This window comes from Galeopterus variegatus, unplaced genomic scaffold (assembly GCF_000696425.1).
Source record: "Galeopterus variegatus unplaced genomic scaffold, G_variegatus-3.0.2 Scaffold3406, whole genome shotgun sequence".
NCBI lineage: Eukaryota > Metazoa > Chordata > Mammalia > Dermoptera > Cynocephalidae > Galeopterus > Galeopterus variegatus.
The window spans coordinates 182418-198623 of NW_007729517.1; the positions used below are offsets into that span (position 1 = coordinate 182418).

Here is a 16206-nt window from a genome sequence, read left to right on the forward strand (position 1 = left end):
TTTATTGTTTTGTTTTTTTCTTTGGAAACGAATTTTGGTTATAATAGAACTTCTTTATCTGCTTACTATATTTATCATTTTCTCTCTAAACTTTAAATCTATCTTTCTGCTTTGTGTTTTATTTGTTCTAACAACTATCCTCTGTCGCTTGCTGTCTTTTCACAGTATCTTGCCTTTCTTGAATTCCTTCCAAATCCTTTTTTATTTCTTTCATGTGTATTCTTTTTTTCCTGATTTCTTCAAGCTCATTTTTGCCCCTCCAAATGTCAAGCTATATCAATCCTATTCCCACATTTTTATTTGACATTTTCCTATCACATGGAATATTATTTCATCTAATCTCTTTTTTTTTTTTTTTATTCACTTGCTTTACATTTTTTAGCAGCTTTCTACTAACCTTTTCCTGGTGCATATTTTTCATCTGTGGAAAGGTTTTGCTATCCTCACATTTTTCATGTAGAATCTTTGTGTCAATACTATATCCAGTTTTTTGCATTCCTCATCACTGAATTAGTTTTCCTGGATCAGTAATTTAGGAAAAGTACCTAGGCAAGAGGTTAAGGAAGGGGACAGAGTAGCCTTGTAGGTTTCTCATTTGCTGACTACTTCCAACTATTAGGGCTCCTCTTGATTCTTTTTTTTTTTTCCTTTTTGTCTTTTTTACTGACTGGTAACGGGATCACAACCCTCGGTGTCACACCCATACCGGGGACTGGCAACGGTATCGCAACCCTCGGTGTCGTGCCCGCACCATGCTCAGCCAGTGAGCGGGAACCGGTCTCCACATGGGATCCGAACCCTCGGCGGGAGCGCCGCCGCACTCCCAAGCGGCACACTCTCCAGTGCTCCACCGGGCCGGCCCCCCTCTTGATTCTTAATATGGATGTGCCTCCTCTCTTTTTCTGTACAAGACGTAATAGCCACTCTGAAAATGGCTCTGCTCAACCACTGTCCTTGTGGTTGCATCAAGGGCGTAGCTTTTGAAATTCAAATTGAGCAACTTGCCTTCACTTCAGAAAGTTTACTCTTGCTGAACTTCATTGGATATTCTATTATTTAAGTTTTTACCACTCTAGTTTGATTCTTTTCTTTAATTCCTCTTATTCAGCTTGTACCCAATGTCAGCATTACAGGCCAACAAACCAGTGGGAGAAAAAGAGAGAGGTGTTAGGTTTATAAAATAAATGGTTTGAAATGAGAGAATAAATATTAGAAATAAGGAATAAAATTAGAATAAAATAAGAATAAAATTAAAATAAATAATTAGAAATAAATATTTCTAATAAATATTAGAAATAAGGAATAAAATTAGAATAAAATAAGAATAAAATTAAAATAAATAATTAGAAATAAATATTTCTAATAAATATTAGAAATAAATAATTGAATGGCATGCTTGGAGTGATGTGTTATAAATTTTAACCTTTAAGTTAGTGGGAGCCATATAATATTTTTGAATGATAGAGTAAAAAGATTAATCAGTTCACATAATTAATCCAGCTTTGCTAATTTCTATACAAAAATACATATGCAAAATGCATAAAATAAGATTTTTTTTTTAGAATTAAAATGTTTTGAGTAATGAATAGTAGTTAAAATTATAGTTAGAACTTTTCTCTCATGCAAGAACAGTATATGATCTTTAGGAAATTCTGGAAAATATAGATATGACTAAAGTAGAAATTTAAAATTTTAACATTTTGGTCATAGTTACATATAAATGCATACATTTTGTTGTTCTCAAATTGGAATCATACTGTAAATATTGTGATCTCCACTTCATCCTTTTTGAATATATATTCTTTTAAATAGGATTTTTGTAATGGCTGTGTAGTATCCCGCCATATGTAAGTAGTGTGATTATTTCTTTAATTCTATAAGATGTTAAGGTGGCTTTGACACTGTGAATAGTATTATGCTAATTGTACACAAATCTTGGCATCCTCCAAATAGTTCTTTGGATAAATTGGAAGGAGTAAAATTTCTGGGATAGAAACTATGCATATTTTTCATATATTTTCTCATATTGTCCTCCAGAAAGGTTTTATTACGTATTATTCTCATTATTAGCCAAAGGGCTAATTTTCTTTTTCCTTAAATTCTTGATGAAAATAGGCATCATCATTTTAAAGTCACTTTACCAATTTGATATATGAGATATGGTCTTATCCTTATGTTATTTCATAGTTTTAATTATTAGTGAGAAAGATTAAAGTGTTTGTTTCATTTGTTTTTCCTCAATTCATGGAGCATGTGTTTCTCCTTTCATAAATAGCCTGTCCATGTGCTATGGCTGTGTAGCTCTTGGTGCATCGTCCTTTTTCTATGAAAAAGTCTCTTGGTGAAAATTCTCCTATGTGGCAAGCATCACTCCTTTCCCCATCTTTGGTTTGCCTTTTAATTTTGCCTCTCTCTTTCTCTCTCTTTTTTTTTTTTTTAACATTTATTTGTACATATTTGTGGATAGCATAGCTTTGTACCCTTTAATCCATCCCTTTCCTTTCCCCGTCCCCCCCACCCCCCCACCCCTTAGCCTCTGGTAACCATTATTCTACTCTGGCTTACTTCACTTATGACCCAGCAGTCCCACCACTGGGTTTATACTCAAAGGAATTGAAATCATTATATCAAAGTGACACCTGCCCTCCCATGTTCATTGCAACACTGTTCATAGATGAGTGAATGCCCTTCAACAGATGAGTGGATAAAAAAACTGGTATATAACCATAATGGAATACTATTCAGCTATTAAAAAAATACTGTCATTTGCAGCAACGTGGATGGAACTGGAATCTATGTAAAACCAAGTAAAACCAAGTAAAGTAAGCCAGGCATAGGAAGAAAAATAATGCATGACTTGCTCATATGTGAAATCTTAAAAAAAAAAGTTCTAAATAAGAAAAAAAACAAATTTAATTCTTCAGATGTTTTTACTGCACAAAAATAAAATAATGTGGATTAATTTATCTTCATTCTTCACAATGTTATAAGTATTAATTACCTTATGATATCATACAACATTTATCTGCTCAGTATTTGATACCTTACCCCACAAGTGGTTTTAATATGCAGGCCTCAATTTTCTAAATTAATTGCAGCTATTTTTGTAGACCAAAATATCTAATGTTCCTATTTTTTTTTTAGGTTAGTGGGATGGTTTGGCCATGAACTCAGCACCAGATTTAAAATGGATAATAGTAAGTGTATTCTATTTTACTTCATAAGTCATTTAAACTTTATTTCACTTTTCATTTGCCTTTGTATTATATGTAATATACATGCCCCATGGAGTGTGCACTTTGAAAATGTCACTGGGAATTCTTAAAATAAGAAATGACATTTCCAGAGTGTAAGACTAAGAGTTTACAGATTTTAGCATGATTTTGTGTCTATCCCTCTCTAGAGAGATAAAAGGAAATGAAGACTAATGTTTGTTTCATGTGGCTTGGTCAGGTCCGATCAATATGTAGTGCCCAACACATCATGCAGTGAGGACAGGAGGAAATTTGGGCTTGAGCTCAGACCCAGGGAGACCGGGGTGTCAATTCCACTTTGCTGCTCAGTAGCTTTGTGATCCTGCACAAGGCATACCATCCTGGGTCACTTTTTCTTACTGCATATAAAATGTGAACTGTAATGTCTATCTCAGGTTTGGTTTAAGGGTAAGTTAAGTTCAAAACTGTAAACCAAGTAGCACGTAGCAGTACTTTAATAAATGTTCATTTTTACTTCTTTCTTTTCCCAAATATCCTTTTTTTGTGGCATTTGCCACATACTGAAGAGTGTAGCAATTCCTATGAGCAGTTAAACCCCGGTGGGTAGAAATGAAACTAAACCACGCGTAGGGCTCACAGACTGCCCCAATCCTTTTTCCTGAGTGACTCCGTCCGTCAATCACATGGGATACAGAAAGCATCATCCATGTTTTGAGAGTTCAGCATGAACCAGATTCTTCAGGCTGCTTCCAGCCCTGAAATACTGTTTTGTATAAATTCTTATTTGCAACAACAAAGATGCAAATGATCAAGATGGGCTATTCCAGTCAAATCAGGAAACCAGTATTTTATCTTCGCTGCAAAATAACTAGCTCAGTTATTCTGCCAGTTACTTAAATTCTTTGAGATGGGTTTTCTTATCTGTAAATAAAGGAATTGGATTGGATCAGGAGTAGCCAAACTTTTTCTATGAATGACCAGATAAGAAATACTTTAAGCTTTTTGGGCTATGCAGCCTCGGTGGCAAATACTCAGCTCTGTCACCGTGGTGCTAAAGCACCCAAAGTTTGGCAGTGTTCCAATAAAACTGTATTTAGAACACAGGAAATACTTTAAGCTTTTTGGGCTATGCAGCCTCGGTGGCAAATACTCAGCTCTGCCACCGTGGTGCTAAAGCACCCAAAGTTTGGCAGTGTTCCAATAAAACTGTATTTAGAACACAGGTGGTGGGTTGCATTTAGACTTCAGGTAATAGTTTGACTAGTCCTGGATTAGATAAATCTCTGAAGAATCATGTTTTAACATTGTTTTAGGCAGTCTTGGTTTTCATTTGAGCTCTGACTAGCCATCTGAATCCTCTGGGATTTAACTTGCTACAATTCAATCTACTTAATTGTAATTAGGATATTATCTGCTTTTTACCTTTTTAATATATCATACTTAGACTTTCTTAAACCTCCCCCATCCCTTTCTCCTAAGAAAAGCCACTTGACCTAATATTCCCAGAGCTAAAAGTCACCTTCATAGGTCATTTCATTCATATTTCTGCCTTGGGTGACATTACAATTACATGTCACTCAAATCTTGATGTTCTTTCTTGTTGACATGCTTCAGAAAAGAAAAGCAAAGTGTGGGCAGAACAAGAAATGCTGGCTTGGACATGAGAAGGCCAAGGTCATTTTTATCTAAGGCTTGTGTCTAAGGGTTCGAGTGCCCAGAAGGCCGCTAAGAAGGTGGGAATTGCCAGTGAAGGGAAAATTTGCCAGTATTTTAGCTCTGTTGAGTTTCTCTTAAACATCTCAGAAATCATACCCGGGAATAAAAGCTTTTAAGTCTTACTCATTTACTTTCTACTGCTTTTTTGTCTTAATGAAAACTTTTTAATGTCCATTCTGTAAAAATGGCATATTCATTTTTCAGAACTGCAGTTAATCCCTGGGGCCAGTGGATTCCGAATTTCAAATCCTCCCATTTTGTTGGTCTGTTCCTTACATGCTAGTTTAGAGGTAAGTGATCTATGTTTCAACCTTCCCAAATCTTCATCCTTTTTCTTAAAAGTCAATCAGTGACAGTTTGTAGTACTTTCCCTGCTAATCAACAAGATTATAAACGTGCACTTCGCGTGGACCTTGGACAAAAGGTAGCGTTCTCCTTTAGGACAGTGGTCATGTGATGATTGTCACCTTTCATTCATATCACCAGCCCCTAGCACACTGCATGGCACATTGCTGGCATGTGGTGCATATTAAGTGGAACTGATCTGGGAGACATATTTTTTGTTTTACTTAGGATCTGTGTGAACTCGAATAAGTTATTTGACCTACTTTGGGTCTCTCTACATACAAAGTGAGCATACAATATTTAATTCTTCACTAATTTACTCATTCAACATGCATTTATTAAGGAAGTACTGTGTGCCAGACATTGTTGTGATTACTAGGGATTGTTTGAGAAGAAACAATGAACTGACAAAGTGCTGTGTGACAAAGCTATAGGATAACTTACTTTGGGTGGGGGTGGGGGACTATGAATTATCAGAGTAAAACAAACACTGAGTGAGGTTGCCTCATGAGGCAGGGTGGGTTTTTTTTTACTGGGACTTCTATGCCCAGTGTAACATCTACTATTACTCAGTATTTTTAAGGTTTATTAATATTTTTACTTAGATAAATTTCATCTCACCCTGAAATTAATGTCCATATAATCAGTTGGGTTTTATATAAATTTTTTTATATATAGTATATATAAATATAGGTAAATACACATATCTACAAAACCAAGCTGTGACTCCATAGATATTATTTAGAGTGAGACTAAATTTATACATGTTAATATATATTGTTAATAATTATGTATTATATAATTAATAATATGAATACATCATATATTTAAGTGAAATATATATGTATATATATACACAATAGAAATTTACTTCTCACAGTTCTGGAGGCTGGAAGTCCAAGATCAGGGTATTGATAGGTTTAGTTTCTCCTGAGGCCTCTCTCCTTGGCTTTCCTTCTCACTGTGTAATCACGTGGCCTCTTCTCTGTGCTTGTCTATATGCATATTTTTAAAAGATCTCAATTGGCTTTATTGCAATTCTAGAATTGGGCAGCACATGTTTCCATAAAATAGAGTAAGTGTCCCAGTGAGCCCAGCAGAGGAGATTGGTTTTATAGACAGAAAGGACTGAAGGAAGCAGAAACAAAGAACAAAAAGTGGATTGGTCATTTCCAAGTCACTTTCCTTATAAGATGGGGACAGAGAGACAGAACAGGTTACTTCAGTGAGAGAAAGTGAGCCAAAACACCGCCGGGTACCGATCAAGCTTTATTAAGGAAAAGGAATCTGCCGGGCTGCCCTCAAAATGGAGAGCAGCAGCTGGGCAAAGTGGAGAGCAGCACCAGGTGTCAGGGTGGGAAGAGCTTATATAGGCTACAGGGCACCAGGGCTGGCTGATGCCATCAAGGAGGAGCATTACGCTAGTGTGGAAGCTCCACCTGGCTGATGCAACTGAGGTGGAAAATTGCCCCTATGTGGAAGCCAAAAGGGTTTCTATTTCACAGAAGTCACAGGCTTCTTGTAAGGGGGTGGGGGCTGGTGGCCATTTTGTTCTTGGCCTTGCCTAAAATGGCACTGGTTATGTTCAAAACCTATCATTCAGGCTACTCTTTTTATTTAAAGGATTAAGGCAGAGGAAACGTTATGATCATGCTGATGGAAGATTTAAACTGGCTTGTTTGGGAAATGGGCTGTTACCTCCCTCTCCTAATTTCTCAAAAGGTTGACCACACTTAGTTTAGGTTTGGTGATGTGGAACTTGGCAGGGGTGACCCCATTTGGATTTTTAGCTTGGTCTTTTAGGGCCTAGTACAGGAACTTTGTCCAAAACAACGGCGTCCTGTAATTCCTATTTTACAATGACTTAGGTGAGAGCATGACCAAAACTAAGGGCATTAGTGCCACTCTCAGTTACCCTCATTCTGGGTTCCTAGTCTCAATGTGCCATGCATAGGTTAAGGCGTCCTCATTAATGTGCATTTCATTGAGTTTTTGTTGTTCCAACCTGTCTGACCATTTGTCAAGAACCATTTGACATTTAATGGATGTCTGCTCACAAACATTTAAAACCTTTGGGAGAACACAACACACCAGGGAGACTAGTATTATGGTTATCAAGAGGAAAATGTCAAGAATTTGGAGTATGCTCATTAGCCAGGGTCCCCATGAACCAAACCAACTAAAATTGAATAGGCAGATGAGGGTCTACTCATTTTAACCATGTAGCCTGTTCATTACCAAGTAGCCTGTTCATTAATTTTTTTGTAACTATCTCTACAATACTAAATGTAATTATCCACGTGCAGCAAGAAGTGTTAGCAACTGCACAGACTCCTTCCTGCTCAGTTGGTAGGTAAGCCAGCAGTCCATGGCTGGGTTGAAGCAGAGAGTGACAATTTGCAAGTTACCCACAGGTGCTACTGATTTTGAAATTTTAACTACAGCATCATTCTGCCAAGTGAAAGAGGAAGACATACATAAGGAAAAATTAAAAAGCCTAAGAGTCCCATTTTGATAGGAAGTCTTGTTTCCGTGATATTGAGAGAAAAGTTGTCACAGCATGAATTCAGCAACTTCTCATCCTAGTTTGCAGTTCGTATGTCTCTGGTTGTGGCATTTGAGAAACTCCCAGTGTGGCCCACACATCTTATTGCCATTAAAATAAGGATACTCAAGAACAGTGTCCAATTTCTGGAGGAATCAGGTAAAGAGAAAAAGCAAATGTTTCAATTTCTATTTACAAAAGTATGCTTTACCAAATTGCTGTAAGCCGTAGATAGCTTTTTTTAAAAAGTTGTCTTAAATCTGGAAAACAAAACATTAAAAGAAGCAGCTTCAAGAAAACTCTGTTGTTCCAAAACATGGGAGTGAACTCTAGTTTTGATATTAATGCTCAGTTTTTAGAAAAACTTAAATAATTCTCTTCAAATTTTAGCCAACTTGATCACAGATAAAATTCCTTTCATGAATATTCTACCTTAGGATAAAGATTTACCTTCCTCTTTCCCTTATCATTTTGACTACACAAATTTCTCTCATGCAAAAGAAAAAATTACTCTCCTTTCAACTTTCTTTACCAAAAATACATCCTCATACTTATAACTTCTTTTTAACTCTCCTACTTACTCATTTTTTTCCTGCCTTGTTTCTATTTCCTTCCTAAATTCATGTTTTGAAAGTCTTTAAATAAATTCTGAATTAGACAAAAATCACTCTTCTTAAAATATATGTCCTCATATGTTTTACAATTTCTCACTGAAAACACATCTTAGTTTTCTAGTACTCTCTGCATACAGAACAGTTTCCCTATTTCTGGTAGTTTTAATTAATATATTAATTAGAATTTTTAACAGTCAGTAAACTTAAATTTGTAAAAACCTAAGAAGTAGTTCATTTTGGACTGTTCGTTACATACCAATGTTTTATAAACCTACATTTTATAATTTCTAGAAACATGTAATTCCTCATAAAACAATTTTTTTTTCATGTTTAGTAACAGACCCAAATATATATAGCTTTTGTATACCATATAAGAATAATATGTCCATGTGTATAAGCTTTAAATTTAGGCTTAATAAGTAATGTTTTAGTATTTTAAATTATTTAGAAATGATCCAGAAATTCGATGAGTATCTATTACTTAATTTCGCCTTAAAGTTTCAAGTTACCAAAAATTTTTTTAATATAAAGAGTTCTTTTATAAACATATATGCCTAATTTACTTATTTTTAACAACGATGCTTGAACTGCTCATGAAAATTCTGAGATACTAAACAAAACTAGCCATCGTCTCAAATTATTTTCCTGTTAACCATTTTTATAGCATGTGGATGCTAGGCATTTACCACCTAAGCAAGAACCCTAAAGTTAAAGTAGATTTTAAGTAAATAAACATATATATTTCTAATAGAGGTTTTATATACAAGGGAAATTCAAAAAATTCATATAAAAGTAGAATTAAAAGATAATACAAATCTTTCCATGAACTCTTTGAACTACTCTATTTTATATATATATGGAATACATATATATTAAAATAAGAATTTGAATGTTTTTCTTTAATGTGTCTTAAACTCATCTAGTTTATGACGTGTTAGGAAATTCTGTTGTAGAGGATTAAAAAAAAAAAAAAAAAAAAGACTCAAAATTCCTCCACAATGTAAAATTCTAGAATTCTGTGAACACTTAGCAGTTTCCCATTCTGGCCACTGGATGGCAGTGTCAAGTACCTCTGTTTTCATACATCTTCACGACAGGATAGTAATAATCATTTCATTTCGTCTATTTAAAGAGCACCTACTCAGTTTGATCACTAGATGGAGCTTGTGCTGTTTTCACTTTCTGGCAGACTTTTTTTTTTTTTTTAAGTTGGAAAATAAACCCAGGAACAAGACTTTTTCAGCCAGTGACATAATTTTTAGAAAGTTTTTTGAACAAAAATTTGATTAGTTAATAAGATGATGAATTTGACTTCATAAAATAATACCCATTCAGAGAAACGTTTATTTAAACATTTTAAAACAAAATAAAATTTCTCCTTTCTTTTGCAAGTTTAGATCAGGAAGAAAATGAGTAACAATATGAAAGGCACCACCAACACGTATGTTAGGAAGAACTAGTACTTCATGTAATTTTCTCTGTTTATTTATTTATTTATTTTATCTTTACAAATGATTTCTCAGACATATCTAGAAATTTTCTTTTAGACACTCATTTTAATATGTTCTCTCCAGTGGGCTGGCTTTCCTTCCAATATTTAACCTCTTCTGCTGTGGGAAAGGAGGCAGATTCTTATTTTTGCTCCCGTTATTTTCCTACCACACTGCATTACAGTCAACTAGTCAAAGTTTTTATTCTCACTCCCAATTCGAGGACTGATTTATTTTTTCCCTTTAATTTTTAAACTTAAACCTAGCAAAAGGACTCTAAAAGCCACAAAAAGAGGGTTTCACACTTCTCTAGAGCTTCTTATCATTTACATGTTTTTCTAGAGCCTTTTGTTAAAGTCATTCACTGCTGAGGCTATGTTCTCACCAAAATTATCTTTAGTTCATCATCCTTATGTTGCCGAACGTGTTTTTCAAAATTCTCCCCCCTCCTGCCCAGTATAAATTGCCACATTTTAAAGTTAAAAAATAAGGTATTTAATTGCCTTTCTAGTCTCTATCTGTTAAAATGCCCTACTTTCTGATTCAGCATCAGTGAACTAAACATGTTGGTACTTACCCTATCTGTTGAAAACAGTTATTGCATTGCAGGAGACATGTGGTTGAAGTTTGAGTAAATGAAAGAAAGAAATGCATGAATCAAACTGCCTCTCTTTGTTGAATCTTCTTCCTTTTCAAAAAATATTTTGCATCGTCGAATACGGGAGAGATTCTGTACTTAAGAATCAATTGTATGTAAATATGACCTCAGATTTTCAATACAATGATTTTTTAAAAAAGATATTAATATGGCTTTGTTTGCAGTTACATGTGCATTGGATTGACTGATATTAAAAATAGCACCTTATAATCAGTTTCAAACCATCTTTTATATTGTTGGGACTTAGTCATTTATGAAATAATTTTTAAAATACTGTGGATCAAGGGAAGGAGCATGAGGGTGGGCACCAGGGGGTAAGTACTCTATCCCCCCATTGGGGACTGGGGTCACCCTCTGTAAGCAACAGCTTTCCTTCAATCCATTTGCCTCATTTTTTAAATGAAGAGTAAAAAATGGATGTTGGGAAAATAGAATGGTTTGGTCAGGGCCCTGGCCTTGGGTCCCATTGGGTGTGGTTTTAGCACATCCATTGTAAGCAAATTGTTTCTGTGTGTGTGTGTGTGTGTGTGTGTGTGTGTAGTTAGTGCACACACATGCCAATGTATCTTTTTAGTTTTGTTGCTATTCTTGTGTTCTTTGGGGAAAGAGGGAGAGAGAGATGGGAGAGGAAGAGAGAAAAGAAAGGAGTTTTAGTGAAGCAGGTGGGCAGGCATCTGCCTCGGGCGTCTGCCCAGCTTGGCCATGCTTTCCAACTTACGCCTTCCGAGGACCTTTTGGCCAGTTACCTAGCTCATAGACCTTCATGAAGGGGTCTGCTGACCCAGCCTGGCATGTGTGGGGTCTGGGGACCCAGCCTGGCATGTGAAAGGTTTATGATCCAGTGTGTGAATGGGCTTGAGGGGTCTGTGGGCTCCAGACCCAGCCTTAGCTTGACAATTGGCCCAGTTGTTGCAGGATTACCAGCAGGTAAAAGAGCCCGAGCCTGACAACTGGTGTGGTCATGTAGCCAGACAATTGGCGTCACGAACAGGATTAAGAGTGCTACAATTGGGGCGGTGAGCAGGATTCCAGGCCTTAGCTTAGCCAGACAATGAACCAGGTACTTCAGAAGTTCCCTCAATCTTTCAATCCCTTATTTGAAATTAAACAATAACCTATGCTGCATTTTGAAGATTCATATGTAGCCATAAGTAGACAAGTTTTAGACCCTTTAAGTATGTGACTTTATAATGAAATTAACAGCTTCCAAATACAAAATTAGAACATTCAATTAAAATACGTGGCAAATCAGAACATTTGAAACACAAAAATACACTATGTGTTTCCTCACAAAGTTGTCAGGGAGCCAATTATAAGAATTAAAGAGAAAAATATGACAATTGAAAATATCGTACTATTCATATTTTTCCTATTTAAACTTACCTAAATTTTCTAGCTTTGTGTTTGCTTTACTCAGTAAGAAAAAGTTACCCAAGTATTTGAACCTCTCCCAAGAATTCTGTTATAAGCTGAACATTTTTCAAACTACACTTTTCATTTTTTTCTAAATTTAAAAAGTTATTCTTTCTCCATATTGAAAGCATAGAAAACATGAGAAGCCAAAAAGAGAATATTTATGCTACTTCCCTGTTAACTTCTATTTGTCCCTCTTAATATTTTTGGGTGAGGCCTCAGAATACACTTTTATACTCTGTGAGAAGAATTTAAGAGTGCCTGTGAATGCACGTACCCTTGCTGTAGTTGTAATGTGGAAAATAATTTTAAACCTAGTTATTTTATTATTAAAGACTAACAACATTCCACAGTATATTGAAATTGAAACTATTTGTCATTAAAAAAATGTGGTTTCTAGTTATCAAGAGAAATCTCCGAGAGCAAAACTTCTTAACCATTTTATAAGTCTTAGTAACCTATGAATACAAATGAACTATCATTAAAAGTAACACTTCCCACATTGCCTCTACGTGCCTATTGTGGCACCAATAGCAGAACCAGAAAATTTTCTCGGATTATTTATTAATTAGCTTTTCCTAGAATATTGTTCATCTCCAAAGAGAATCTTGGGAAGATTCCTCTCATAGTTTGTTATTTATAATCTCACTGCCAAACCAGCTGTGGCCTGAGCCTTGCCTGTCCCTGCTCCTGCCCTCTGAGTAATTCAGTGAAGAATGTTGATTCTTGGCCCTTGATCCACAACTTGGCTGTGTTCCGTTGAGTCCTCAGTGTGCCAAGTCTACCTACATTTTGTTTTACACAAGGAAATGAAGAGGGGCCTCCTACCAAATTCCGTGTAACCTGGGCCACCTAAGTCCTGAAGCAGTATTGTTTGCACCCCGGATTTCAGTGGCTTAGGAAAGAAAGATTCCAGCCTCTACTTGCAGCTGATATCTTTGCAGGTCTGGCTGAAGGATGAGACAGGTACTATTCTATCTTCTCTCTTTCTTTTTCCTTAGATGCCATTACCTTCAATACAACTCCCATCCCCTCCTTCAGCCAAATCCATAGCCTCCATGGGACATAGTTCCAGAAAATCTATGCCTGGATGGTTTGAATCCTGTTAGAATGCCTGCCCATATATGCCACATGTACATACAAAAATAACTATGTTCATAGACTTGATCATGTCTAGACATCACCAAATGACCCTATCTTTGCTCTTGATATCTTTGCTTGTGGTACAGAAAAGGGACATTAAGTGGCCTGCCAGTCCATCATGCTGCGTTTCAGTTCATTCAGCTCTTATACATAGGATATATTTTTAAACTCTACTTGACCTCCTTAAGAGATAAGCCAGAAAGGCACGTCTGTTCTGACCCCTAATGTTCCAACACCAGTTATTGTGTGCCCTTGTCACTCATCTTAATACAAGACACTTGAGGCAGCAAATGGCATTATTTTCACACTAGTGCTAAAATTTAGCAGGGAAAAAAATGATAGAAAGAAAGAAAGAAAAAAAGAAAGACCAAATGCTGCAGTAATAATAAATGTACTATTTCACATTTATTTGCTTCCCTGTCTGAGAAAACTTAGCTATATTATTTAACTGCTTTTTTTCTTACTGTTAAACTGGGGGAAATTTAGGAATCAGAAAAACAACTACAAATAATATTAGTAACACTTCCCTCCACATATGTGAAAGCTCATGTGTTTGGCTCATATTGCACTTTTTGTGGACCAAACAAACTTTACATCAGAAAAGAAAAAGTCTTCTTGATTATGATTTTATAAAATGGTTTTGGGGAACAAGTTTAAATTTTAGATTTAAATGCATTGATTAAGGTATGCTTTTCTTGATGATCATACTAAGCTAATCTAAAATAACTATGAAGGAACATGATATTAACTTAATTTTTCTTTTTCTTTTGTTTTAAATGATATTTTTATAATTTTCTGCTATGGAAATGTTGCCTTTAGTTTTTAGTTGCAATGCATTTAAAAGAGGACATGTTTTTTTTAAAAAAAGATTACCTAAAGGGGATGTTTATTGGAAAGGTCAAAAGTGGGCATTTCCTTTTTTTATGCATGATTCACACTTAATTTTTGCTTCTTTGTAAATCGATAAGACACTGTTAATCTGATTGTTTCTCATTCTGCAGATCTTTAGGCAAGCAACTATGAAAGCATTGAGGAGAAAATCTGTTTTGCTGACTGGTTATCTGGAATACATGATCAAGCATTACTACAGCAAAGATAAAGCAGAAACCAAGAAACCAATTGTGAACATAATTACTCCATCCCGTATAGAGGATCGGGGCTGCCAGCTAACACTAACATTTTCTGTTCCAAACAAAGATGTTTTCCAAGAACTAGAAAAAAGAGGAGTGGTTGTAAGCACATCTCTTGCTTTGCTAGTGGATTTTTTCTGTGGGCTTCATGTTGGCAATAAAATTTGGTTTATTCACTGTTGCGTGTTATTTCACATCAGTCAATCAGTTAATGATAAATTAAGTGCCAACCAAGCATTCAGCACTGTGTTAACTGAAGGGCATAGAGATCTGTCATTTCCGATTTTGAGAAGAAACCACAAATTTGGTTATATGTAACTTATTCATCCTTTTCATAGCAGTTCAGGCAGAAAAATATTATTTTGTCATAATTGATCAGGACATATTTTCACTAGTGAAAACTCCAATATATATTTAGTGAATAAATGAAATTAAAGAACATATCCATTTATTTAAGGGGGGAAAAAAGAAGAAGTTAGTCTTATTTAGTTGCTTGATGAAACTAAGTTAATTTCAACCTCATCATTTCAATCAAAAAAGATATGTAGACATCTCAGGAATGGTAACATTACAAGGAATAATTATTTTTTTACTCTTGGGCCTATGTGGGCTTCTTAGTCTCTTGAAGAGAACTTATAAAAGTTAACTGAGTAATTTCAGGGAAAAAAGTGGTAACATATCTATTTCCAATGATAATATAATTTAGGCACAGCTCCTTCACTTGTGTGGTCTTCTAAGCCTTTAAGAGAAGTTACCCCAGATTCCAGAGGCACAAGTGAGAATATCAGGATTCCAAATCAAGTCCTGCCATTTCTAAGCCGTGTGCTCTTGGGAAAATTCATTAAGATCAATTCATTAAGATCTATTGGCCTGAGGTGTCTCATCTGTATTTTGAGTGTAAAGATACCCACCTGAAAGAGTTGTTATGGGAATTAAATGACCCGGCATAGAAAAACTAAAGACCGTATTGCCTAGCCTATAGTGAGTGTTTCTTAAAGTTGGCCATAGCAATCTTCAGGCCAGGTCAAATTATCTGCTACTTCAGGACCTATCAGCATTCCCAGGGATATAACCAACTCTTTACCTGCAAGATCAGAGATTAGAAAATTAAATTTAAGGAACATTTGCTAAAACTCTCCAGATCCCAGTGAGGTTCTCATTCACTTAAATTTGTCCAGGGGTTCCAGTCACTCCAGGGTTTCCCCACAGAAAAATGGTATATGTGATCTATTGGATGTTTAAAGAAGATAGTGGCTCAGTGGACTTTAGGAAAGTACTTTGGATATTCATGTACCTACTCATTAGTATTTTTATTATTATTAAGAGGAAAGTTTCAAATAACATAGAAATACTATGCTTTACTTGGAGTGAAAATTTTTGCTTATATATTAAGTATAAGGGAAATAAGCATGAACACTTTGTGTAAGTTTACTTTGAATGTAGATTTTCAATGTGTGAAAAATGCTAACATTATTGTGACTTTATTTTTTTTCCCCCTACAGTGTGACAAGCGGGATCCAAATGGAATTCGAGTGGCTCCAGTTCCTCTCTACAATTCCTTCCATGATGTTTATAAATTTATCAGTCTGCTAACTTCTGTAGTGGACCCTGAATAAAACAAAAAATTAGCAGTGTTTTTCTTAGAACAACTTAAGCAAATTATACTGAAAGCTGCTTATTATTAAACTTTTAATTATTGAAAGTTTTTCAAAATTGATTGCAGTAAACTGGCAATAAATCATATACTTTACCAAAAAAATCTGATATACTTTATGGAGTCTGTAGCCCTGAGGAATCTACTTTGCTGTCTAGTTTCTAGGTGTTTGGGGGATCAAAGACTATATTGGTCCAAGTATTATGTACACAGTCTCGATTAGCTGTCACATCTCATTGTCATTGAAATGTTTCATGTTGGTTTAATTTTTAACTTGATGGAC

The 16206-nt window shown here is 35.4% G+C and overlaps 1 protein-coding gene across 1 annotated transcript in view; it reads left to right on the plus strand.

Moving 5' to 3' along the window:
* The window catches only part of KYNU (kynureninase), a 124074-nt gene extending 108146 nt beyond the window's left edge, over positions 1-15928 (plus strand). The window contains exons 11-14 of the mRNA XM_008584924.1: positions 3145-3197; positions 5136-5221; positions 14141-14371; positions 15772-15928. Of these exons, the coding sequence (XP_008583146.1) occupies positions 3145-3197; positions 5136-5221; positions 14141-14371; positions 15772-15885 (484 nt within the window). The 3' untranslated portion in view covers positions 15886-15928. The remainder of the gene's footprint in view (positions 1-3144; positions 3198-5135; positions 5222-14140; positions 14372-15771) is intronic.
* Positions 15929-16206: the final 278 nt, after the last annotated feature.